Consider the following 27,470-nt stretch of genomic DNA (forward strand, 5'->3'; position numbering starts at 1 on the left):
TAAATGGGCTGTCTTCCAGCTCCTGTGACTTGTCTGAGAGTGGAGAACACCCACTCCTGCACAGAAGGAAGCCCTTCCTTCCCCTTAGCGCTGCAGACAGAGGCGGTTTGCTCTTCGTCTTTACTCAGGCGCCCTCTACTGACTGCAAAGCAAAACAGACTACGGAATTATACCCAAAATCTCATCAGCACAGGAAAAGAATTTATTTTTTAAATACTTCAAAATCAACATTTTAGATAAAACTACATTAAAAACTGACTTTACTACAGAACCAAGAAAAAATAAACATCTGTGAACTGACGGTCCAAGTTAACGCTCAAATTTTATTTGTGGCGTACATCATATTTCAATATACTACTGTGCAATGTTAATCCTTAGATGCAAGAAGGATTAAAGCTCTTAAATCCATTTTAAATAATTTCTCTGTAGGGTAATGTTTACCTGGATCTGTTCTGGTGTCCATTGGTCTAGGTTGACTGACTTGACCCTGGATATATGAACCCCAAGATTCCTATGGATGCCAGCACATCTGATGCAAATAAACACACCAATATTCCAGGAAGCCCATCGAGGACCTGATTACAGAGAAGAAACAAAGAAAATCTAGCATTAAAAACTAAAAAAATATCATAACAGCATATAAGAAGCATTCTGGTTCTTTATACAATCATAACGAAGGGTTACAGAATTCACAGGCTCAAATTTTCAAATGGCACAGCAGCAGCTTGCTAAGAAGACTTGTCTTGGTTGTGCTGCTGCTGCTAAGTCACTTCAGTCGTGTCCGACTCTGTGCGACCCCATAGATGGCAGCCCACCAGGGTCCCCCATCCCTAGGATTCTCCAGGCAAGGACACTGGAGTGGGTTGCCATTTCCTTCTCCAATGCAAGAAAGTGAAAAGTGAAAGGGAAGTCACTCAGTCGTATCCTATTAGCGACCCCATGGACTGCAGCCCACCAGGCTCCTCCATCCATGGGATTTTCCAGGCAAGAGTACTGGAGTGGGGTGCCGTTGCCTTCTCTGTTGGTTGTGCTAAAAGGCTATAAATCAACCTTCAGCCTTCAAGAACTTTAATGAGTTTACTAATTTTGCCTTCCTAGGAACTTCCCCCAAAATCTAAGAATTTAAAACTACTTTCTGTGAACAGTTTTTTCACTAGCATATTTGATTCAGGAGTAGTAACAGCCCACAGTAAAGGTAAGCCCTTTATTAAATGTTTAGGGTATTGTTTAAAAGACTACCAACAAGTAAAAATCAAAGAGGTTTTTTAAAATGAAACAGAAATTAGTAAAAAAAAAAAAAAAAAAAAAGACAATGAGCCTAAATAGAAAAATGGACCAAAAAGATACAAATGGGTAATTCACAGAAAAAGAAATGTATGGCCAACAAACACATAAAAATATGTACTCTCTCACTGGTAACTGGGGGGAAATGCCCTTTAAAACTATAACAACTTCTACTTTGAAATCAACACCTTGAGGAGGGGAACATTTTTATCAATTAATACCATTAATAATTATAAGACTAAAAAAAGACTGCCTCAGGAAGCCTTTTATCAACATGAATAAATCCCAGATATAACCCTCAGATTAAGAAGTTACAGATGAACTGAGGTGCGTTACAAAATGTTAAGTCTTTGGGTCAAAAAACTGATTCAAACACCATAGAGAAACTCACCTAAATATGTAAGATACAAGCCCTAGCTGTACTATTCTTCTAGTACTACTAGCTGTACCTTTTTGACTGTACTAATTCTTGATAATTTTAAATCTTCTTAGGATTATCTTCACATACTGCTCATACAATTAAAGTAAAATGGAAAATAAAAGTAATATCTGGAAATTATATCAAATATTCAGAAGCTCATATATGATTTCTCTAAATGATTATGAAAAATACAGTAAGAGATATTAATAAAAATCAAGCTTTTTTAAAAATTTAGGGTTTTCTTCTGTTTAAGTACATACTTTTTATCTAAAGATGAGAATCTACAAAATAACACCAAGGCTAAAAATTTTAATGTAGTTAACACTAAACACATTCTCCAAAAATTCCTTAGGAGAGAGGTTATGTGTATACAATTTATGTCAAAATATCTTGCTTTTAAATTTGAGAAATGATACCTATAAACAGACAAACATCTGGGACATGCTCTATTTAAGACTCTATTTGACTACCAACCATGTCAAAACGAGTTAGCGGTCAAAAGACCCCTGCTGTGCATGTGCTCAGCCACTTCTGAGCTGCATAGATTACACTGGACCTGGTAACAGAGCTGTAAGGTTCTCATCTATTCAAAGGAGTTAGAATGGTTGCCCTCAATACTTAGGTGAGATGTGTACGGAAAATATTTTTAAAGTTTTAAAGCACTACTTAACGCAAGTTACTGCCATGTTAAGAAATCCTGATGATTAAAATATGACACTTTTTTCCCTCTAGAGAAGTTCCTATATTGGTCTGTAAAACAACTGTATCTTAACTTTCCTCAAAAGTAACTCCTATAAAGGCAGTGGGTCCAGAGCATGATGAGAAAACAGAAATCTTCAACATACTCCAAGAAGGGCTTCATTTTTGTGAAAATAGAATGATTTCCCTGGGAATAATCTGCCAGAATTTCAGCCAAATACAAATGGAAATCTTTAGCACGATTTGCTAATGTGGATGCTATGACTGAAAGAACTTGCATAACACGATGCAACTCTCCATGCAGGTACAAAACTGCAGTACCCAATACAGTGGTGCATTTTTATAACAACAAAAGATAAGAAAGGGATTCAAATGCATAAAAGCCTTATGCAAGAATAATGCTAGCAGTAATATGAAAAAAAGGCTATATTACTATTGAGCAAAAACTAGATATAATTAAATGTTATATGGTATTTAAATCTTATTAATTTAAGGCTATAAAAACCATTTTATTGATTCCTACAAGGAAGAAAAAAAAAAACCTGGTTATCATTTATGGGAAACTTTAGCCCCAATCATTTTTTACATATTGAAATAATAATGTAATTTTGTCAATGAATCTTTCTTTAGAACATAAACTATCATAACTGAACAATATAATCAAGAACCCCTAAAAATATTTAAAAGTCTAACCAAAGTTACAGATGGAACATGCACTCTATAAAATTAGCCCTGTGAATTTACCTAAAATTGCCTTGATAAGATAGTAGTTGCTTAACATGGCAGTCATTCAATTATCAATATGAAATCCTTCTTTTCATTCACCAAACAAGCTTCCCCGGTGGCTTAGTGGTGAAGAATCCACCTGCCAATGCAGGAGGTGCAGGTGCAATTCCTGGGTTGGGAAGATACCCCCAGAGAAGGAAACGGCAACGCACTCCAGTCTTTTTGCCTGGAAATCCTCATGGACAGAGGAGCCTGGAGGGCTACAGTCCATTGGGTCACAAAGAGTCAGACACAACTTAGCAACTGAACAACAACAAATTCAATGAGTACTTACCAATTCTGTGCCAACTAAATGCTTTAAAAGACCACTGACACAATGATAAAAGGCTAAGTTCTCACACTCAGGAGACGATACCAATTAAAATAGATGCAACCATTTTTTTAAAAAATTGGTGAAATCTAGTCAGATGAATAAACCCTTCCAACCAACAATCTACTCATAAACACACAAAACACAAACACATGTGCTTACACATATATTTTTCTCAATTTATGCATATGTTTATTTTAAACAATATGACATGTCTATGTACACAGAGAAATTCACACATACACAACACACCCTTTAGCAATATTTTAAACAGTAGGTCACAACTCATTAATTTAATCTCAACCAGAATTTATTTTTAGGAGGAAAATGGTATAAGTGCATCAGATGAAGAGTAAATATAACTTTGTTAAAACCTTTAAAAAATCAGTAATATACATATATATGTACAGACACACATACACACAAAAATCAGGTCACATTATAAAATGCTGTTTCTCTGGATCAGAGTCAAGCAAGGCTGAAAAACACTACAAAGAAACTCATACATGTATTCAAGAAGCTGCATAACCAGAGTATTTACAGTAGCATGATTTCTGAAAAGATTGACAACTTAAATGTTCACCAGTACAATTATCTCCATACCACAGAAAATTATACAACAATGAAAATGAATAGACTGCACATATCAACCTGGTTAAATGGAACATTTGTAATCAATTTTAGCACAAGGTGAAATATATAAAGGCTTCCCTGGTGGCTCAGAGGGTAAAGAATCTGCCGGCAATACAGGAAACCCAGGTTCGATACCTGAGTCGGGAAGATCCCCTGGAGAAGGGGCTACACGCTCCGGCATTCTTCAGGGGCAAGGAGACAAGGCTATGGGAAGGCAAGCAGGTCTCACAGAGGGGGCCAATCCTGAAATGAAGCTTAAATGCTGGCCGGAGCCACTGACAGAGTACGCCAAGACACGTCTCAGCAAAGGCTGAAGAAGGTGAGGGTGGTCAGGCAGTCTGGCAGAGCAGAGGGCAGGGCATCAGGGAACTGGGGACCTTTCAGGAGCTGACAGAGGAGCCATATAATAAAGGCCTCATGTGGCAACAGAGGGGCCAACCCCGGCCCCCACGGAGAAGACCTCAGTCCTTGTCCAAGTGCACCTGGCCTTCCCTGCTTTTGCACATGTTGCCCCCTCTGCCCCTAATGCTTCCTGCAGGCAGTGAGGTGCCAGGCTCGCTCCGTCACATGCCTCCTTCTCTGGGCGACTTTGGTGACCCCTCCAGCCACAGCTGCCTCCCCCGGCTACTCTCCATCACTCATACATAACAGGACAGTCTCCTCTGAAGTCTACGTAAAAATCTAAGCTAAACAAAAAGACAGATACAGGCAAACACAAATAGATGAACAGCTGGAGGGTCTAATTATCTCAGCAGCTAAGTTTCAAAACAAGAAAAGTTAAAGAACTGCAGCATCAGTTTCAGATCAGTGTCTCTCAAACTCTGAGGCACATGCATGTCGTGGGAGACACAATGGAATCTGGTGGCCCCGGACGTGCCTGAGACTCTGCAACCTGACAAGCAGCCCGAGACACCAGTGCTGCCAGTCACAGGTCACAGGGACAAGAGCAAGATCCAGACTACTTTCTGTATAAAATGCCTCATAGATAGAACAGTCCTTTTTCTTGCTGAGAGCATCTGCATTTGCTCACATGTGTTCTGTCCCTTTCCTCTTCCCATTTTATGCTTTATCTTGTTTCTTTTCATCTTGTGATTCTGTTACCAAACTGAAGAAGCTATAGTTATTTTTACTGCTTTCTTTTCCTTTAAGCTTTATGCTATAATGGTTTGACAAACTATCTCATATAGTCACAATTTTATATTTGCCACCTTACTCAAAGTTTTGTGTACATTTGCGTTTCCATTTCAGGTAGAAGAGTTCACTCCAACATCTCTTACAAGGCAAGTCTGCTGGTCATAAACTCCCTCAGCTTTTCCCTGTTTGGGAAAGCCTGTATTTCTCCTTCATATTTGAAGGGCAACTTTCCTGGGTACAGCAGTCCTGACCGACAGTTTTTCTCTTTCAGTGTTCTGAGAATGTCATTCCACTCTCCTGGCCTACAGAGTTTGTTTAGTCAAACTCCAGGAGACGGTGAAGGAAAGGGAAGCCTGGCATGCTGGAATCCATGGGATCGTAGAGTCAGACACGACTGAGCAACTAAACAAATGAGGGTTCCTCTGCAGGCGACCATCCTTTTCTCCTTGGCTGCTTTAAGAGTCTTTCTTTGAGACATACAGATGGCTAATATTGCTCATTATTAGAGAAATACTAATCAAAACTACAATGAGATACCACTTCACACCAGCCAGAATGGTTATCATCAAAAAGTCTACAAACAATAAATGTTGCAGAGGCTGTGGAGAAAAGGGAACCCTCCTACGTTGCTGGTGGGAATGTAAAATTGGTACAACCATTATAAAGAGCAGTATGGAGGTTCCTCAAGAAACTAAAAATAGATAAAAACAGAACTACCGTATGACCCAGCAATCCCACTCTTGGGCATATCCAAAGGAAACAACAATTCAAAAAGATACCCCACTGTTCACTGCAGCACTATTTACAACAGCTGGGAGAAGGAAGCAACCTAAATATCCATCAACAGAGGAATAGATTAAAAAGATGTGTTACATATATACAGAGGAATATTACTTAGCCATAAAAAGAATCAAATAATGTCATTTGCACCAACATGGACGGACCTATAGGAGTTAAAGAAAGACAAATATCATATAATATCACTTTTGCAGAATGTAGAAAAATGATACAAATGAACTTATTTACAAAACAAAGTAGAGTCACGGATGTGGAAAACAAACTTATGGTTATGGGGCGGGGGGTGGGAACTTGACATATACACACTATGTACATAAAGCAGATAAACGAGGACCTACTATACAGTATAGGGAACACAGACCATTACTCTGTAATGACCTACACAGGAAAAGACTCTAAAAAAGAGTGGATATATGTATTGGTTGGATGGCATCACCCAATCAATGGACACGAGCAAACTCCAGGAAGTCTGGTGTGCTACAGCGCATGGGGTCGCGAAGAGCCAGACACAACTTAGCAACTGTAACTGACTCATTTTACTGTACCTGAAACTAATACAACACGGCAAATTAACCACACTCCAATAAGAAGTTTAAAAAAAGAAAAGCAGTGAAAAACCAGAGAAGGACTGCGTTTAATCATGTATGAAATGAGTTGCCAGTCCAGGTTCGATGCACGATACTGGATGCTTGGGGCTGGTGCACTGGGACGATCCAGAGGGATGGAATGGGGAGGGAGGAGGGAGGAGGGTTCAGGATGGGGAACACATGTATACCTGTGGCGGATTCATTTTGATATTTGGCAAAACTAATACTATTATGTAAAGTTTAAAAATAAAATTTAAAAAAAAAAAAAAAAAAAAAAGATAGTCGACGTGTCAAAACTTTCCGAGAAGTCAAGAAGAATGGGGCTAGGGCAGATGTGTCAACTGAGAAGGCCCAGGTAACCTCATGGCTGGAAGGCAGGGAAAGACAAAGAACTGTTCCTTCTGAATTCCACTACCAGGTGGGGGGGGTGGGGGGGAGGCATTTACCCATTTTGAATTCTATTATCCTGTTAAACCCTTTCTCCCTTTCAGTCCCCAGCTCCACATCTTTAACATATCTGTAATCTTGATCCAACTTTATTTTGCACTACTTCAACTTACTTACACATTCAGGAAGCCAACTGGTTAGTCAGAAAGCAGAAGAGACTCACTGCTTTCCCTTGAATACACCTCAGTTACCCAGTCTTGAAACTTTCCTGCATACCACCTCCCTTGCCTAGAATGTTCTGCTTGTGACCACACAAGTCCTACCTCATCTTCAAGGCCTCCAGAGTCCCATATTCTCCATGAAGCCTTTCCTTATGACCCCACACCTCCATTCTCCTTCTTATAAATGTCTATAGCCCACGACAGCTTGTCTCAGACAAGACACCACAACGGATACCTGCTGTTTCTCCATGTGTAACTACTGAAGTGAATGGCACAGTTCTCACCAGGAAGGCAGGGTGTGGCCTGCATCACCTAGAGTAAGGGAGCAGCAGAGTAAGCGAGCAGGCAACACAGTAAAAGATCAGCTAAGTCTGATGACTTGGTCAAACACAAGTCCTTTAATACCTGAAGCAACCCATGATTTATTTAAAAGCAGAAACAAAAGCAAAACCTGTGAGGCAGAAACTGTTCTTTTTAATATCCTTTTGCCATTCTTCCTTTAAAAAAAAAGAAAAAGCCCCTAAGTTTTAGCTACAAACAAGGCTGCCCTGATAGAGAATACATTTCTCAGTCTCCTCTGTAGCAAGTGTGGCCGATGGAATGTGAACTGAAACGATGTGTTTTGCCATTACCCATGGGAAAACTGGCCCAGACTGGGCCTGTGTGTCTCGGGCCTCTTCCCCTTTCCCATGAGCTGAGAAAATGGTGAGAAGGGAACCTGCTGCCTTGGCTCCAGATACGAAAACTTCATGGTGAAGAGGACAAAAGCATCAATAGTAGTTCATCTCCATACTAACCTGAGGAAACAAACTTCTATCCTGCTGAAGTCAGAGTATCTGAGTGCCTTTCAGTTACAGCCTTTTCATGCTGTTCACAACAGACGACAAGATGGCTGGATGGCATCACTGACTCAATGGACGTGAGTTTGGGTGAATTCCAGGAGCTGGTGATGGACAGAGAGGCCTGGTGTGCTGCAGTCTATGGGGTCGCAAAGAGTCGGACATTACTGAGCGACTGAACTGACAGTTATAGCAGCTAAGCCTGTAATCTATCTAATTCAATGTACACATTATATGTGCACGTTGGCAGCAGGAATCAGAACATACTAAACATTTATTCCTTATTTCAGAGCCAAAACTGTAAAAGAGGTGTTTAAGAATAATAAAGTACATTTTGATGGAACCTTAGTTTTCTAGATTCAATTTAAATCACCAAATATGTACTGTCTACTTTTACCAAGATATGAAATGAAGGAAACAAAACAGATTCCTCCATCAAAGAGCTTGCACTTTAGTAAGTCATTCAACAGTTACAGTGTATGTGCAAATGATACAGGAAAAGGAAAGGGAAAAGCAAAGAGGAAAAGATGAACAAAGGCCAGGTCTATCAGCACAGGCTTTGCAGAGACAGTGGCATTTGAGGTGCTCACCAAAACAGAAGTCCAATTACAGCAGGTATGGTCTGCTGCTGCTGCTGCTGCTGCTAAGGCACTTCAGTCGTGTCCGACTCTGTGTGACCCCATGGACTGCAGCCCACCAGGCTTCTCCATCCATGGGATTCTCCAGGCAAGAATACTGGAGTGGGCTGCCATTTCCTTCTCCAATGCATGAAAGTGAAGTCACTCAGTCGTGTCCGACTCTTAGCGACCCCACGGACTGCAGCCTACCAGGCTCCTCCGTCCATGGGATTTTCCAGGCAAGAGTACTGGAGTGGGTTGCCATTGCCTTCTCCGAGGTGTGGTCTGGACAAGGTATAAAGACAAGGTGCCTTCTGGTCAAATGCACAGTGCCCCATGCACCTTGAAGAGTTTCACCTGTGCTGTAAAGCTACAGCCAACAAACACAATACCGCAGCACCTGATTACTGCTAAGTTTCTTTATTTAACTACGGATTTAATTTTTTTCAGTTGTAATACATATGCACCTAACATTTGTATGACAGAAGTGATTACTAGCTTTCAGTTCAGTTCAGTTCAGTTACTCAGTCATGTCCGACTCTTTGCAACCCCATGAATCACAGCACACCAGGCCTCCCTGTCCATCACCAACTCCCGGAGTTCACTCAGACTCACGTCCATACAGTCAGTGATGCCATCCAGGCATCTCATCCTCTTTCATCCCCTTCTCCTCTTTCCCCCAATCCCTCCCAGCATCAGAGTCTTTGCCAATGAGTCAACTCTTCGCATGAGGTGGCCAAAGTACTGGAGTTTCAGCTTTAGCATCATTCCTTCCAAAGAAATCCCAGGACTGATCTCCTTTAGAATGGACTGGTTAGACCTCCTTGCAGTCCATAGGACTCTCAAGAGTCTTCTTCAACACCACAGTTCAAAAGCATCAATTCTTCGGCGCTCAGCCTTCTTCACAGTACAACTCTCACATCCATACATGACCACAGGAAAAACCATAGCCTTGACTAGACGAACCTTTGTTGGCAAAGTAATGTCTCTGCTTTTGAATATGCTATCTAGGTTGGTCCTAACTTTCCTTCCAAGGAGTAAGCGTCTTTTAATCTCATGGCTGCAATCACCATCTACAGTGATTTCGGAGCCCAAAAAATACAGTTTTAAGATAAGAAACTCTGTAGAAACTGGGAAAAATTAGGTTTGTTGAATGATAACTCATTTGGTATCCAAATAATGTAAAAACATATATATGTTTTATTTTTTTCCTGATATAGTTAATTTTTATTGTTTAATAACTATATTAGTGTTTTATTAGATCCCATAGCATTTCTGTACCAGAGAATTATACATGTTTTGCTTCTGAATATTCTTTTCTGCATTTTTTAAATTTAGGACTTCATGTTTTATGAAAACTATGGATGCACCAAGTTTTTGACACAAAAACCTTTTTAGCAACCTCATAAAAGTCTCTCATAAACGAAAATTTGACATCTATACTGAGTGGGACTATAAAAAAGAAAACTCAGTGTTTTTTGCCTTTACATTATTATACCATGTGTGAAATCCTCTGTGATTCCTATAGTCCAGGTATGTGATTTTATGTTAAAACTACAGTTTATTTTCTGTTCACTGCCCTATGTTTTTATACATTTTCTTTAAACATTCATCGTATATTTGAAAGAAACTATTTTGGATATTTTACCTTTAGACATGAATCTTTATATGAAAAACTGCTTTGAATTATAGTCTGTTTTTTCCATTTTATAGCAAAAAATTAAAGACTATTAATTATAATATGAAATATTTGTAATTAAATCGTTTTTTTATATGTAACAACTGTTACTCTGCAAATACTGTATATTCAAAAGTTAACATTAATATATACTAAATTTCCTTTATAATTATGTTTAAATAATACTTAATATGTATATTATTAAGGAAAAGTAAAATTTGTATTTGTTTTATATGGAGGAGTTCACTTTACATAAACTTCACCTATAATCTAACCTGCTACTATAAATAAGACATTAACAGGAATATATATTACCAATTTTTAATAGTTTTCAGCACAAAGAAAGATGACTCTTCAAACACAGTTACATTTTTTAAAAATCTCATTCACTAGAACTAGGGTATTATTACAATTTGTGGCATAATTATTAACATGTAATTATTACCTCATACATTCTATTATTCATTGAACATAGTAATTCTGAGATCACTTTAGGTGTTAAATGACATACATATTCCTTCACAGAATATAAGCTTCTATGTGAAGTTGCTCAGTCGTGTCCAACTCTTTGCGACCCCATGGGCTGTAGCCTACCATGCTCCTCCATCCGTGGGAGTTTCCAGGCAAGAGTACTGGATTGGATTGCCATTTCCTTCTCCAAAAACATATATATATTTTAAAAAAGAACAGGAATTTTACTGAAAATTCATTATACTTGCCTTGTAGATACCACAGTATTTGAGAAATAAAATGAAATCATATGCTCTTCTGAAAAGAAACTTCTCAAGTTTCTGATTACCATGAGAGACTAGCAAACAGAAAAATCTCTTTGAATCTTTTTATAAATAAAAAATTCCTTTCAAGACTTAATCCTTCCATAAAGCCTCCTCCAATTCCCCCAACACTTTTTAAATAACATTTATCACAGTGATTTACAGTTAATTGCTTCAGCTATCTCTTCTGTGACACAGTGATCTCTTTGAGCACAGGGACTTCATTTTATTGATCTTTGCGTGCTATAAAACTGCAGACAGTCTCTAGCTTACAAATGACGCCTAAGAACTTGAGTCACCTGAGTTACTGCTGCCAAACACACAAGGAAGTATTTAACAGGAAACTAGGAAACTAGCATCTTACTGAATATGCAAAACATTATTCATTGTATTCCAGAAACACTGCCTGATTTAATCCTAATAAATGTTGCTGTTGTTCAGTCTCTCTGTCGTGTTCAACTCTTTGCAACCCCATGCTTCCTGCACACCAGGCTTCCCTGTCCTTCAGTATCTCCCAGAGCTTGCTCAGACTCATGTCCATCGAGGCAGTGATGCCATCCAACCATCTCATCTCAACCCTTCTCCTGCTGCCTTCAGTCTACCAGCATCAGGGTCTTCTCCAATGAGTCGACTCTGCATCAGGTGGCCAAAGTACTGGAGCTTCAGCTTCAGCATCAGTCCTTCTAACGAATATCCAGGGTTGATTTCCTTTAGGATTGACGGGTTGGATCTCCTTGCTGCCCAAGGGACTCTCAAGAGTTTTCTTCAGCACCACAGTTAGAAAGCATCAATTCTTCGGCACTCAGCCTTCCTTATCGTCCAACTCTCACATCCATACATGACTCCTGGAAAAACCATAGCTTTGACTAGATGGACCTTTGTCGGTAAAGCAATTTCTCTGCTAATACACTGACTAGATTTTCTTCCAAGGAGCAAGCATCTTTTAATTTCATGGCTGCAGTTATGGTCCACAGTGATTCTGGAGCCCAAGAAAATAAAGTCTGTCACTGTTTCCATTTTTTCCCCATTTATTTGCCTTGAAGTGATGGGACCAGATGCCATAGGAAGTAGATGATATTCCCACACTGTATTTTGGGGACTGAGAAATGTAGAATTAAAAAAAAAAAAAAACTAGCAATCAGAGGAGAGAGCGAGCTAAGACTATTCCATGAGCAGATTCCAGAACACACTTGTCAATACTCTGCATCTCCTACCACGATAATTCCATCCTTCGAAACAAAATTCCTTTCCACTGGATGCCTGGTTTTACTCTGCACTGTCACTGGTTGAAATGCTAAGGCATTTACTGTTGAAGCTAGTAATGCAGATTTAAAGATGCAAATAATCTCTTCACCTCTCCAGAAGTATCAATCCTTCCCAAATTATTATAAGTTCATTTCTTTCCTCATTATACCTAAGCTTACAGGCAGTAAGAACTGGATTTGGTTTGGTTTTATTTGCTGAAGAAGGAAACTGCAATGGACAGAGAATTTTGATCAAGGGGGAGCAGAGGCGAGGCGGGGGGCAGAACCCTCTGGGGCAGGAAGGTGGCTCACAGGGCAGCACCAGGGCAGTGGGCTCCTGGGGAAGGGGGACACGGCCAGCAGTAAAGGGGCCCCGAGAGGAAGCACTCACACCAAACACAGCCGGGACCAAACCGAAACAAGCACACAGCCCTTTCTCCTGCACCACCGTGAAGCCCTCAGCTCTTCACCCCAGAGCACCAACTACCTTTCACTGCTTCATGAAGACATGTTTTCCACAGTAAAAACCAAACTACTAACTTGCAAAACAATGAGTAAGGGGCCAGGGGGACTGCAAATAGGCATGAGGGATCTTTCTGGAATGACAGAAGTGTCCTGAAATTTTATAGCAGTGACAGTTGCAGAAGTCTGCCAACACATTAAAAATCACTGAATTACATACTTAAAATAAGTGAACTTTACAGCATGTAAATTATATCTCACCAAAGCTGCTTTAAAATTTTTTATACATTTCTTTAAATATGAGAATGAAATATCATGTGTTCCTTTTACTGCTTTTTCTTTACCAGAAAAGAAAGCATGACAGCCAGTAGCAGAACGAGTGAGCTGAAACTGCCAAGTGCTAGAGGATGATCTCAGTGGACGTGTGGAGTGGATGATGTGGAGTCCTGTCAGAGACACAGAAACGCTGGCCAAGAAGACATGGACACAGCTCCCGTTTAGATGGTTTCATAATTAAACCCAAAAGTGTACACAGATGCTCCATCATTACTATTTCAACAGCAGTTATTTCAAAGTTCCAGTTTCTTCCAGAAAACATACTCAACAAAACATTTAGTTCACTTTTAAAAAAATTATTTTTATATAATTTTTAAAGGCTACACTCCATTTACTCCATTTACAGTTATTACAAAATGCTGGCTATATTCCCCATGCTGTACAATACATTCTTGAAGCTCTTTTGTTTGTCCTTCAGTCGCTAAGTCGTGCCTGACTCTTTGTGACCCCATGGACTGCAACTTGCCAGGCTCCTCTGTCCTCCACTATCTCCATGTAGTTCATCTCATACCTAATACTTTTGACTCCAATTCCCCTTCCCCAACTGTGCCTCTCCCCATTTCCACCGGGAAACACCAGCTCATTCTCTTTACCTGTACGTCTGCTTCTTTATTATGATATTCACTAGTTTGTTATATTTCTTAGATTCCACATATAAGTGACATTATACAGTATTTGTCTTTCTCTGTCAGACCTCTTTCACTTAGCACGCTACTGCTGCCGCTGCTAAGTCACTTCAGTCATGTCCATCTCTGTGCAACCCCGTAGACAGCAGCCCACCAGGCTCCCCCGTCCCTGGGATTCTCCAGGCAAGCACACTGGAGTGGGTTGCCATTTCCTTCTCCAATGCACGAAAGTGAAAAGTGAAAGTGAAGTCGCTCAGTCGTGTCCGACTCTTAGCGACCCCATGGACTGCAGCCCACCAGGCTCCTCCGTCCATGGGGTTCTCCAGGCAAGAGTACTGGAGTGGGTCGCCAGTGCCTTCTCCATCACTTAGCACAATACCCTCCAAATCATCCATGCTGCTGCAAGTGGTATTATTTTATTCTTTTTTATGTCTGAGTAATGTTCCATTGTATAAATACACCACATCATCTTAATCCAATCAACTGTTACTGGGCACTCAGGTTGCTTCCACAGCTCTGCAAATGTAAATAATGTTGCTATGACATCAGGGTTTTGAATTAGTGGGTTTTGTCTTTTTAGATATATATAACCCAAGAGTCCCTGGAGAAGGAGATGGCAACCCACTCCAGTGCTCTTGGCTGGAGAATCCCATGGACGGAGGAGCCTGGCAGGCCACGGTCCACAGGGTCGCAGAGAGTTGGACATGACTAAAGTGACTAAACACGCACAACCCAAGAGGAGAATTGCTGGGTCATACGGCAGTTCTATTTTTAGTTGTTTAAGGCATTTCCATTTTGCAGTTTTTCATAGTGGCTGCACCAATTTACATTCCCACCAACAGCGTGCAAGGGTTTCCTTTTCTCAACATCCTTGCCAACATCTGTTATTTGCGTTCTTTTAGATGATGACCATTCTGACAGGTGTGGGGTGATCTCTCACTATGGTTTTGATATGTGTTTCTCTGACGATTAGCAACCTTGAGCATTTTTTCACGTGCCTGTTGGCCATCTGCATTTCTTCTTTAGAAAAATGTCTATTCAGTTTAATTGGGTTGCTTGTTTTTCTGATGTTGAGTTGTATGAATTGTTTACATATATTGGATATTAATATTTTATCGGCTGTATCATTTGCAAATATCTTTTCCCATTCTGTAAGCTGTCTTTTCATTTTGTTGATGGTTTCCTCTGCTGAGCAAAAGCTTTTAAGTTTAATTAGGTCCCATTTGTTTTTGCCTTTATTTCCTTTACTTTAGGAGAGAGATCTGAAAAATACAGCTGTGATTTATGTCAAAGAACGTTCTGCTCTAGGTTTTCCTTTTTAGTTTATTTTTTAAAATACGAAATATTTTAACATACAATGTTTTACTGCTGCTGCTAAGTCGCTTCAGTCGTGTCCAACTCTGTGCGACCCCATAGATGGCAGCCCACCAGGCTCCCCCGCCCCTGGGATTCTCCAGGCAAGAACACTGGAGTGGGTTGCCATTTCCTTCTCCAATGCGTGAAAGTGAAAAGTGAAGTGAAGTCGCTCAGTCGTGTCCGACTCTTTGAGACCCCATGGACTGCAGCCTACCAGGCTCCTCCGCCCATGGGATTTTCCAGGCAAGAGTACTGGAGTGGGGTGCCATTGCCTTCCCCCAATGTTTTACTAGGAAGGAAATAAAATGTTTTTTTTAAATACCCTTTTTTTTTTAATATGAAAGTAACATTCTTTGGTATGACCTACTTGTCTACAGTTGATCTACCTCACATTTACATTTCTCTGCAAAGTGGCATCAGGAATGTTACAACATGACAGGTAGTGATAACATCTGACAGAATTTCTGCACAACTTTCCAAAATTGAAAGAGTCATTACAATGCTGATTAGAAGAAAGGTTCTGTGTGGTATTTTAATCAATCATTTCCAGGAGACTAGAATATAAAGCATTAATACACACCAAGCAATTGTAGTCACTTAAAAATGAACTCACAGCAATATTCTGTCTTAGGTAATTTATTTTTTCTCCTAAAATTTGTCTGAAATAAGACTGACAGTAAATAGAAAAAAAAAAAAAGAGGAGGGTGTATAGTTTTATTTTTCAAAAAAATAACTGATCTTTAACACACTGCAGTCATCATTGTTCAGAATCTTAATTTGGTAAGACTCTTATATAGACCCAAACCAATAACATAACAGAAAACAAAGCTTTTGAAAGAAAATCTCTAGAATAAAGAAATTTTAGAACTTTTCTATTCAGAAAGATGGCACTTAAGTTGCAATATTTAAATAATTCCCTCAGAATTTTTTTTAAGTCTCTTACACTCAGAATAGCAGCACATGCATTTACCCAACAAGCATTTGTGGAGTGCTGACCATCTCAAGGCACTACTGTGCAAGGCTCTGAGGAGTCAGTGGTGAACAAAACCGGTGAACTCCTGCCCTCTTGGAGTCTACACGCCAGTGGAAAGCACTACACAGCCAACTAACATGTGAGAGGAACAGTGTGTCAGGGGCAGCAGACATTAGAGAGAAAAACAAAGCAGAAGTGGACCGGGAGGAGGGGGGTAAATGGCCGGGCACGTCACTGTCACTTGGTCAGGAGACGGTGTGCTTGACCAGAGACCGGAAGGAGGCAGGGGAACAAACCCTGCAGACACATGGGCCCACAATGGCGGCGAGGGGGCTGCGGGCCACAGGACTGAGGAGGACGGCACGCTCCCCCAGTTGAAGGCCCACCCTGACGCACATTTCAAAAGTGCTGAAGGCGCCTAAGACACGCCAAGGAGGCTTTTGTGTTTGTTTTTAACACTGTCTATGAAGGGCCACTTTTACATCCCTACATCAAACACAGTAATAAAACATGTACTATAAAATGGTTAAAAGCAGAGACATCACTTTGCCAACAAAAGTTCTTGTAATCAAGGCTATGGTTTTTCCAGTAGGCATGTAGGGATGTGAGAGCTGGACCATAAAGAAGGCTGAGCATTGAAGAATTGATGCTTTTGAACTGTGGTGTTGGAGAAGACTCTTGAGAGTCCCTTGGACTGCAAGGAGATCCAACCAGTCCATCCCAAGGGAAATCAACCCTGAATATTCACCGGAAGGACTGATGCTGAAGCTGAAGCTCCAATACTTTGGCCACCTGATGAGAAAAGCTGTCTCACTGGAAAACTCTGATGCTGGGAAAGACTGAAGGTGGGAGAAGGGGACAACTGAGGATGAGATGGCTGGATGGCATCACGGAGTCAATGGACATGAGTTTGAGCAAAGTCTGGGAGATGAAGGGCAGGGAAACCTAGCGTGCTGCTGTCCATGGGATCTCAAAGAGTCAGATGCAACTGAGCGACTGTACAACAACAGTCTCTAGGAATGAATCAAGCACAATCTGTGTGTGTGTGTGTGTATTTATATCCAGCATTTTATTGCAGTGCCCAACACATGCCTAGTAAGTATGAAAGACAAGACAGAAAAAGATAAAGCTAGGTAAGAAAATTAACAAAAGGATTCCACCAAAGAATGTTTTGGAAATGCACTGTTTTTCCATCAGGCACTGGAAGGGGTAGTTACAAGGCAAAACCAAAATGGTAATCTACCCCACACTCTTTCCAAAAAAGGGGTAGTTACGAGGCAAAACCAAAATGGTAATCTACCCCCTACTCTTTCCAAAAAAGGGGTAGTTACGAGGCAAAACCAAAATGGTAATCTACCCCCTACTCTTTCCAAAAAAGGGGTAGTTACGAGGCAAAACCAAAATGGTAATCTACCCCCTACTCTTTCCAAAAAAGGGGTAGTTACGAGGCAAAACCAAAATGGTAATCTACCCCCTACTCTTTCCAAAAAAGGGGTAGTTATGAGGCAAAACCAAAATGGTAATCTACCCCCTACTCTTTCCAAAAAAGGGGTAGTTACGAGGCAAAACCAAAATGGTAATCTACCCCCTACTCTTTCCAAAAAAGGGGTAGTTACGAGGCAAAACCAAAATGGTAATCTACCCCCTACTCTTTCTAAAAAAGGGGTAGTTACGAGGCAAAAACAAAATGGTGATCTACCCCCTACTCTTTCCAAAAAAGGTAACTGCAGGATACAGAGCAGACAAACATACTCACAGAGGTCATGATCTTAAGAAAGCTGGCTGTGTTTGCAAACACTCTGATTTCAACCCAAAGGTTTCCTTAATTATGTGACATTTTCCTATATTTGTATCTGTCAATCCTGACAAATGGAAAATTCACCCCTGATATTACTGGGACAATTGATGAGATCTGAGTAAGGCCTATGGGATAGGTGACAGAATTATATCAATAGTAATTTCCTGATTTTGATAATTTATGACTTTAAAAAATTCCTTGTTTTTAGAAAGTAAACACTGAAGCTAAGGGTATAGGAGCATTTTGTTTATAACTTATTTTCACATAGTTCATAAAAAATATAACATGTCTGTTTATGTAGGGAAAAAAGGAGCAAATGTGGTAAAATGTTAACATTTGGAGACTAGATAAAAGATGATGGAGAGTACTACATCAATAGTTGCCCTTGTTTCATTATATGCTTTCACTTGTAGAAATGAATAAATGAAACAAATATATGCATGACCACTCAATAGACAACTGTAGTAAAAAATATTTAGAAAAAATGTATCCCTGTATTTATACAACTTCTCTGAACGTAAGTTTCTTCTCTGAAAATAAAAATACCACCATCTCCCATATTCAAATGATCACTACAAACACCCTTCCTGGCTCATTTTATTTACTATTGATACAGGCCATGATTTTGGCTTCAGAATCTTCAATTTCCTTAAATCATGCTATTTCAATGACTATATGATACAAAATAACCTATTTAAGGAGAAATAGCACATTAAAGGTACACATTAATTATAAGACACTTCTCAAGACGAGAAACATAAGAAAGTCCTATTCATAAAGGAAGAAATGTGGTGTATCTCTAACACCAATCTCTTCTCTAAGCACCAGATTCTTAATAACCAACCTGGCAACCACAGTGCCATGTCCAAGATGGAGTTGGTCTCTCCACAGAGCCCCCTCTCCCATGTCTGGCCCCTGTCCCTCCGCTCCTCCTGACTCCGCCAATTCAGCTGGCGGCAACACTATCCACCTGATGACTTCAGAAACAGGTCATTCTTACTCCTCACTTTCAGCCTCCATCACCATTCAATCAAACAAAAGTTCTGATCATTTTAGTTTTTCTGTTGCTGCTATTTTATTTTTTTTGGCTGCATTGCACAACTTGCAGGGTTTTTCCCGACCAGGACTACACTCAGGCCACAGCAGTGAAAGCCCAGAATCCTAGCCACTAAGACACCAGGAAACTCCCCATTTTAGTCACAGTTATTTTTCAAACCCGCGACTTTAACCTCATCCCAACTGTACCTCCACCCCTGTTCAGGAGCTCACCAAGCACTACCCGGAGGGCTACATTGTACAACGTCCTCAGAAACAGCTTCCTAACCCCAAACACTGCCTCTCAGATTAATGAACCCAGCAGACAAAGTTTAATTCCCCTAAACATTACCTAGCAAGGCACTTCAGCTTCACCTATTTCCCTAGCCCCATCTTTTGCTAGATTCATTTCCATTAATAACAAAATATTTTTAAGACTTCTCCTAACCACTTAATTATTACATTTTGGGTTTTAGCTTCTAGTTAAGTTACTTCTAATCTTTTTTTCAGCATAAACTCTCTGAAAACCTCAAAAAGATTTAGATACATATTCCACAGCAGAGACAAAATTTAAAAATTCTCTAACTCAAAGGCCTTGTGAAAAAACAAATCATTAAGAAAAATGGATCAGACTTATCAGAAATACAAGGTTAATCTGGGCCTAGGGGCAACTTCCCTACAAGTTTAAAAGTGAAGTAAGGCTGAGAGTGTTAGTCTTCCGGTCGTGTCTGACTCGCTGTGACCCCAAGGACAATAGCCCACCAGGCTCCTCTGTCCATGGAATTCCCCAGGCAAGAATACTAGAGTGGGTTGCCACTCTCTTCTCGAGGGGATCTTCCAACCCAGGGATTGAAGCGGGGTCTTCTGCATTGCATGCAAATTCTTTACCATCTGAGCCACACTAATATCCCCAGCTTATCACTAAACAAAGAAATTTAAACTGAAATAGGAGAAGACTGTATATATTGATTTCCCCTAGTAGCACTGACCAAGAAAAAAGCAGAAATACTAGAAAAAGAGTTTGTGGAGAGGAGGGAGCAATAATAAAATACTCTGCTTTAGTCATTTCTCTTACAAACTCTGCTCTGTGAAAATCAGCAAGTGGCAAGTCATATAGCTTCTTCTTTCCCAATAAACAACACAAATAGATGAAGGTGGTCAAAAGGCTGAAGCGTTTATCCGTAAGATAGAAAGCACTAGAGGTGTATGTACAACATGACGACAATAGTTAACAGTGCTGTATGACGGGAACGCTGCTGAAGAGTAGAGTAAGAGTTCCCACCACAAGGTACAACAAGCACACCTCCACGCACATTCACTTTTATCTGCATGAGACGATGGATGCTAACAAAACTTACTGTGGTAATCACTGCTCAATGTCTGTAAGACAAATCATCATGCTGCACAACTTACACTCACACAGCAGTGTATGCCAACTGTTCCACAATAAAACCCGGGGAAAAAACTCACCATCATTCCTTTTAACTTAAAAAATGTTTAATATAAATTTTTATTTGGTATTACTAATTTAAGTTCAACATCCTTTTGTTATCAAAATAATAAATCATATGATCTGTCATAGATAATTTCAAAAAATTCTAGAGAATGGCTAAAAATGGACACGTTCAGAGATGGTGTACTCATTTTGTCAAATTAAAATCAAGCTCAAAATGTTGCATGTTAATGTGATAAAAATTAACAAAATCTAATAAATCTAAATTCCAGTACAACTAAATTTACTCTGTTATCAAAACTTAACTTATAACAAAAGAAATCATTAATGTCAAAAGCAGCCGATAAAAGCCAACTACTGCTAAGATCACAGGAAAACCCAGAACAAGGAAAGACAAATATATCTGGTAAAATACACAGAGTCCTAATCGTCAGTTTTATTCTAATATTATTCTAATTCCCAATAATTAAACTCTAGAAACTATACTGAACATTCACTTCACTCAGTTGCTTAGTCGTGTCCAACTCTTGGCGACCCCATAAACTGCAGGCTGCTCTGTCCATGGAATCCTCCAAGCAAGAACACTGGAGAGGGTTGCCATTCCCTTCTCCTTCTCCAGAGGATCTTCGTGACCCAGGGACCAAACATGGGTGTCCCACACTGCAGGCAGATTCTTTTTTTTTTTTTTGCAGGCAGATTCTTGACTGTCTGAGCCACCAGGGAAGCCCATATTGAACCTTGATCTACTGAATATACCCTATACCTATACATTAGCAACTCAACTATTCCACTTTTTCTCTCATTCCTGAAATCTACAGTCCATTATTATTATTCATTCATGCCCAAATTCTAACAATACTCCCAACATAAAATAATTCAGAGGACGGTGTGGGCATCTTAATGAACAGTGGGCGCCATCTGGCAGTATGGCAAACTTTTCCCCTTTGTCTATTAATACAAAAGCATTAAATAAAAACAGGGTTATACAATTTTTTTTAATTTTAATTATGAAAATACTTAAGTGTACAGAAAAACAAACAAAGCAGCAGTGCACCGCTTCGGCTACCCTATCAGTAAAAAGGTGCTGAAAATAGATGGTGAACAGGAACAGGCAGGAAACATCAAGTGAGGGATAATCTGCATGAAATAGTATCTGACACACAGTCAGATCTTGGTAAGTATTAATTCTTCATTAATTTATAACCCAATTAAACATGCTAGGTATTACCCTCTGAAGACTGGCCTAAAGGTTAAGATTTTTCATTTTAATTTTAAAGTAAGATCATTTGGATCATATTAAGACAAAAACTAAAGCAATAAACCCCAACAATAAACGTTTCTTAAAAGAAATCAAAATAAGATCCATCAACGCTGTTGCCGAAATCTTGACCTAACACCAGGCCAAGATCTGAACAGAATCAGAATCTCGGTGCCTCTGTTTCCCTTTGGGTGTTTCTAACTGCACCATTATCCAAAACTGCTTAAGTTTTCTCTCGAACTAACCAAGCGCTGCTGCTCCTCACCATCCCGGCCTTCATTCCTTGTGGGCCAGGGTCCCGGAGCAGTCACTGACTGAGGCAACCTCACGGCTCTGCTGCAGAAAGATCTGCGTCTGAACTGCCAGGACAGTAAGGTACAGAACTACAGGCAAGTAAGACGGCGCCTCCAAACACCAGTTTCCAAACTACTACATAGGGCAATTTCACCCACATCCTGTAGGGTCCCCTGAAATTACAGCACCTGGCACATATCACCTTCAGCCGCCTTTACGGACAAGGCCGTCTTGTCACCCCTTAAACATTTCAAGTGATCAAATCTTACCATCCTAGAGCCTACACCAATCACATGCAATTATATCTATTAAAAAATTCTCTCTTATACCAATATGAAAATGCCACAAGTTCAAAGGAGTAAAAGATCAGATGAGCAGAAACAGTTGGAGGAGGCTTCATGAATGTGCCATGAGTGTAACCTGGAGTGGGCCTGGGAAGATGGGTGAGACTCAGGTGAGCAGAGACTCAGATGGTTAATCGTTCAGTCACTCACCCATTAACTCACTGTCATCGAAAATGTGCTGAATACTTATTACGTGCCCAAAACTTTCTAGATGGTGGGAATCCAGTAGGAAAATAGAATAGATGAAAGTCCCTGCCTTCATACACTGCATGTTCCAGTGGAGCAAGAGAGAGACACAAACAACTCAGAAAATGTTTAGGATGTCAGCTTATAATAAAGGTTATGGAGGAATAAAAAAATAAGCAAGTACGGAGAATAGCAAGCGCTTAGAAAAAAGGGTGCTATTTTCAATACAAGCGCTAGGGAACACAACACTGATGAGGTGGCATTTCAGCAGAGCCCCAGACAAGGAGACAAGCAGGTACCTGGCAAAAAGCGTTCTGGATGGAGAAAACAGAAAGCACAAAGGCCCTGGCGCAATTCCAATAGGATTAAAAACCACATGCAAGGAGAGTGAAGGCACACGGGAGCTTTGGTCAACAGCATCTAACAAAACACAAAGGATGAGAGCAACAGTGAAAATACAGGCCAAGGGCACTGCAGAGTCTGGGCTCCTAAATGTGATGCTACGCTGTCAGCAGCAAGGACTCACTGAACAGTTACAAACAGGCCAGTGAAATGAATGAAACCATAGCTTAAGAAGAGGCATAATGAATACTCAATTATTCAGTTTGCTATTATTACCTGTTAACTACACAGGAACAAAAAATGCTTTTTCTTATACCAGCTCAATTAACACCAACTTTCAACATTAAGTGAAAAAATGAATTTTAATAGTGTCTTTATATTTTTCACATATTATTTTACATATTAAACCAAAAGCCTTGATATGGGGAAAGCAGAAACTGTTGGCTAACATGATAATCAGAGTTAGCTATGAAGTTCAACTACTTTCTTGTCTTTCAAGTTCACAAATAATGGAGATGGCTGATTAGGCCCACTTAATGTCTGGTATCAGTAATAAACCAATGAAACACTGATGTATCAAGATTTCAACAAATATCACTGTGGAACATATGAATCTTGTTTGCATTTTTAGCATGAAGAATCAATGCAAAGACTAAGCCAAAGTCTGTACCCGTTTAAGAACTGCATGCTCTAATTACATACACAGATGTTTTCAATAGTACAAAATAGAATAAGATGATCTGTGAAATATGAAATATATAATAATATGCTGTAGAGTAGAATCACGTTTTAATTTGACTTGACAAAAATCTGTGTTATCAGCAGTCAGCAACATAACATCACATTTATATCTGAAGAGCTCATCATAGGGGACTTCCTCTACACAATCAGTCAGCCTGCAGGGAACAAGGACTGGCTGGGCGGATCGCTCTGTGGCATCGCCAGTCAGCAAGGCCGGCCTGCAATGGACCCTGGGGCTGCAGGGCAGCTGCGACAGCAGTCGTTCTGCCATCTCCTCCAGTGTTGTGCCAGCAGCTCTAAGTCTTACATGAAAACAAATGCTTTGAATAAACTCAGTACAACTATTCTCTCCAAGAAGCCTGCTGCTGCTGCTGCTGCTGCTAAGTCGCTTCAGTCGTGTCCAACTCTGTGCAACCCCATAGATGGCAGCCTACCAGGCTCCCCCATCCCTGGGATTCTCCAGGCCAGCTTCTCCTAAAAAAACAATAAAAGCAAGATCTGAAAGGATTGACTATTTCCAAATAACTGAATCCAGAATCAAGAAGCAAAATTCACAGAATCTAGCATCCAATAAAAAATTATTAGGCAGGCTAAGAAGCAGGAAAATACTATCTACAGACAGGAGAAAAGTCAATCAGTTGAAACTGACCCCAAAATTACATAATGATAGGATTAGTAGGCAAAGACATTAAAAACATCATTATTACCCATGATTTCCATACATTCAAGAAGTTACAGAAAAAAATGAACAAATTAAGTAGAGGCATGGAACTGGATAGGGAGAGAAAGAAATATTCACGCACACACACAGCTCCAGTCGCACCAGCTGTGGCGCGCCTGCTCGGCAGCTGTGGTGCAGGCTTAGCTGCTCTGGGGCACATGGGATCTTAGTTCCCCAACCAGGGATCAAACCTGTGTCCCCTGCACTGCAAGGTAGATTGCTAACAACTGGACCACCAGGGCAGTACCCCTAATTAAATCAGAATTCCTGAATTAAGAAAGGAAGCTAACAGGAAAAATTTTAAAAGGTTAAAGAAACGACTGAAGAAATATGCTCAAATTTTGTGAAAACTATAAATGTGCAGAACCAAGAACCTCAAAGAACCTCAAACACAAACTTTAAAAAAAGTCACTCAAAGGTACATCACAGTATAATTGCTTAAAACTAGGAACGAAAAGAAAAATCTTAAAAGCAGGGGAGGGAAAAAAATACATTATGTAGAGGCGGTCCTAAGATGGTGGAGGAATAGGATGGGAAGACCACTTTCTCCCCCACAAATTCATCAAAAGAACATTTAAACGCTGAGTAAATTCCACAAAACAAGTTCGGAATGCCGGCAGAGGACATCAGGCACCCAGAAAAGCAGCCCATTGTCTTCGAAAGGAGGCAGGAAAAATATAAAAGACAAAAAAAGAGACAAAAGAGGTAGGGATGGAGCTCTGTCCCGGGAAGGGAGTCTTAAAAAGAGAGAAGTTTCCAAACACCAGGAAACACTCTCACCGCTGAGTCTGTGCCCAGCCTTGGAAGCACAGAGGGCAACACAATAGGCAGGAAAAATAAGTAAATAATTAAAACCCACAGATTAAGCCCAACAGTACCCCGCCCCCCCCAGCGGAGAAGCAGTGCAGACACCTGCGCCCACCACTAGCAAGCGGGGCTGGGCAGGGAGGCGCGGGCTGCATTGCTTAGAGTAAGGATCGGGCCTAAATGCCCCTGAGGGTAATCAGAGCGAACTAATTTGGGCTAGCAAACCAGACTGTGGGATAGCTACCACGGGAAAAGCCCTAAGACACCGCCAGGTCCCAGCACAGAACAAAGGGCGGAACAGAACTAGCCGGCTGCAGACCATCCCACTCCAGTGACAGGCAGCCAGAGCCGGAAGGGGGCAATCACAGCCCCAGAGAGACATTATCTACCAAACTGCAAACAGGCTTCTTTGCTTACTAAGATTTCTTGGGGTTCTGGACAGTCATCCACCTGAGAAGGTGCGCTGGTTGTACCCCCAGAAAACCAAGCAGCAGGGATGGGAGAGGCGGTAAGTCACAGTGACCATGCTCGCCAAACACCTCATCATCTGAGCTGCTCCGAGCTGGGACGGGCACAAAACGCAGGCCCAATGGAGTCTGCGCCTCTGAGGGCTACCCGAGTGCCTGAACCTGAGAGGCTCAGACCCGGGAGGTGCATGCAGCTCAGGGCTGGCCTCGGACGGTTACCGGTGGACCAACCTAGAGGCTGAGCAGTGTGGACCGTGAGCGGGGGCAGGCCCAGTGTGGCTGAGACACTACGAGCACACGCCAGTATTATTTGTTAGCTGTGTCCCTCCCTCCCCACAGCTCCACTGAACAAGTGAGCCTAAAACAAAAGTGTCCACCACCACCCTCCTTGTGTCAGGGCGGAAATCAGACACTGAAGAGACCAGCAAACAGAAGCTAAAACCGAGGTAACCGCCTTGGAAGTGACAGGTGCAATAGATTAAAACCCTGTGGTTAGTACCGACTACATAGGAAGGGGCCTATAGATCTTGAAAAATATAAGCCGGACCAAGGAACTATCCAAAAATGAACTGACCCCACACTGCCCACAACAACACCAGAGAAAGTCCTAGATACATTTTTACTATTTTTACGATCATTCTTTTCTTTTTTTCTTTCTTTTTTAACTTTTTTTAATTTTTAAGTCCTCTATTACTCCTTTAATTTTCATTTTTATAACCTATTACTTTTCAAAAAAAAAGACTTTAAATCAAACTTCATATATATATATCTTAATAATTTTTGTCTTTGTTTTTTTCTTCTTCTTCTTTTCTTTAATATTGTATTTTTGAAAATCCAACCTCTACTCTAGAATTTTAATCTTTGCTTTTTGGTATTTGTTATCAATTCTGTACCTTTAAGAACCCAATCTTAAGTACCCATTTTTACTTGGGAGCAAGATTACTGGCTTGACTGCTCTCTCCCTCTTTGGACTCTCCTTTTTCTCCACCAGGTCGCCTCTGTCTCCTCCCTCCCGCTTCTCTTCTCTACCCAACTCTCTGAATCTCTGGGTATTCCAGATGGTGGACAACACTTAGGGAACTGATTACTGGCTGGATCTGTCTCTCTCCTTTTCATTCCCCACTTTTATCCTTCTGGCCACCTCTGTCTCCTTCCTCCCTCTTCTCTTCTCTGTATAACTCCGTGAACATCTCTGAGCGGTCCAGACTGTGGAGCACACATAAGGAAATGATTACTGGCTAGCTTGCTCTCTCCTCTTTTGATTCCACCTCATCTCATTCGGGTCACCTCTAACTCCCTCCTCCCTCTTCTCTTCTCCATGTAACTCTGTGAACCTCTCTGGGTGTCCCTCACTGTGGAGAAACTTTTCATCTTTAACCTACATGTTTTATCAATGGTGCTGTACAGAGGGAGAAGTCTTGAGACTACTGTAAAAATAAGACTGAAAACCAGAAGCAGGAGGCTTAAGTCCAAATCCTGAGAACATCAGAGAACTCCTGACTCCAGGGAACATTAATCGATAGGAGCTCATCAAACGCCTCCATACCTGCACTGAAACCAAGCACCACACAAGGGCCAACAAGTTCCAGAGCAAGACATACCATGCAAATTCTCCAGAAACACAGGAACACAGCCCTAAGCTTCAATATACAGGCTGCCCAAAGTTACTCCAAAACCATTGACATCTCATAACTCATTACTAGACACTTCATTGCACTCCAGAGAGAAGAAATCCAGCTCCACCCACCAGAACACAGACACAAGCTTCCCTAACCAAGAAACCTTGACAAGCCATGGATACAACCCCACCCACAGTGAGGAAACTCCATAATAAAGAGAACTCCACAAACTGCCAGAATA

General features: G+C 40.7%; 1 protein-coding gene across 5 annotated transcripts in view; it reads right to left on the bottom strand.

Moving 5' to 3' along the window:
* The window catches only part of SMAP1 (small ArfGAP 1), a 188,141-nt gene that overhangs the window by 114,929 nt on the left and 45,742 nt on the right, over positions 1–27,470 (bottom strand). For 4 of the 5 annotated variants that reach the window (XM_025294939.3, XM_025294937.3, XM_025294938.3 and 1 more), the window contains exon 2: positions 442–575. In XM_025294939.3, coding sequence (XP_025150724.3) covers positions 442–575 — 134 coding nt within the window. Of the gene's footprint in view, positions 1–441; positions 578–27,470 lie in introns of those variants that run through there. The other variant, XM_025294940.3, reaches the window with a different exon arrangement.

The sequence above is a fragment of the Bubalus bubalis genome, chromosome 10 (genome assembly GCF_019923935.1).
Source record: "Bubalus bubalis isolate 160015118507 breed Murrah chromosome 10, NDDB_SH_1, whole genome shotgun sequence".
In the NCBI taxonomy this organism is placed as follows: domain Eukaryota; kingdom Metazoa; phylum Chordata; class Mammalia; order Artiodactyla; family Bovidae; genus Bubalus; species Bubalus bubalis.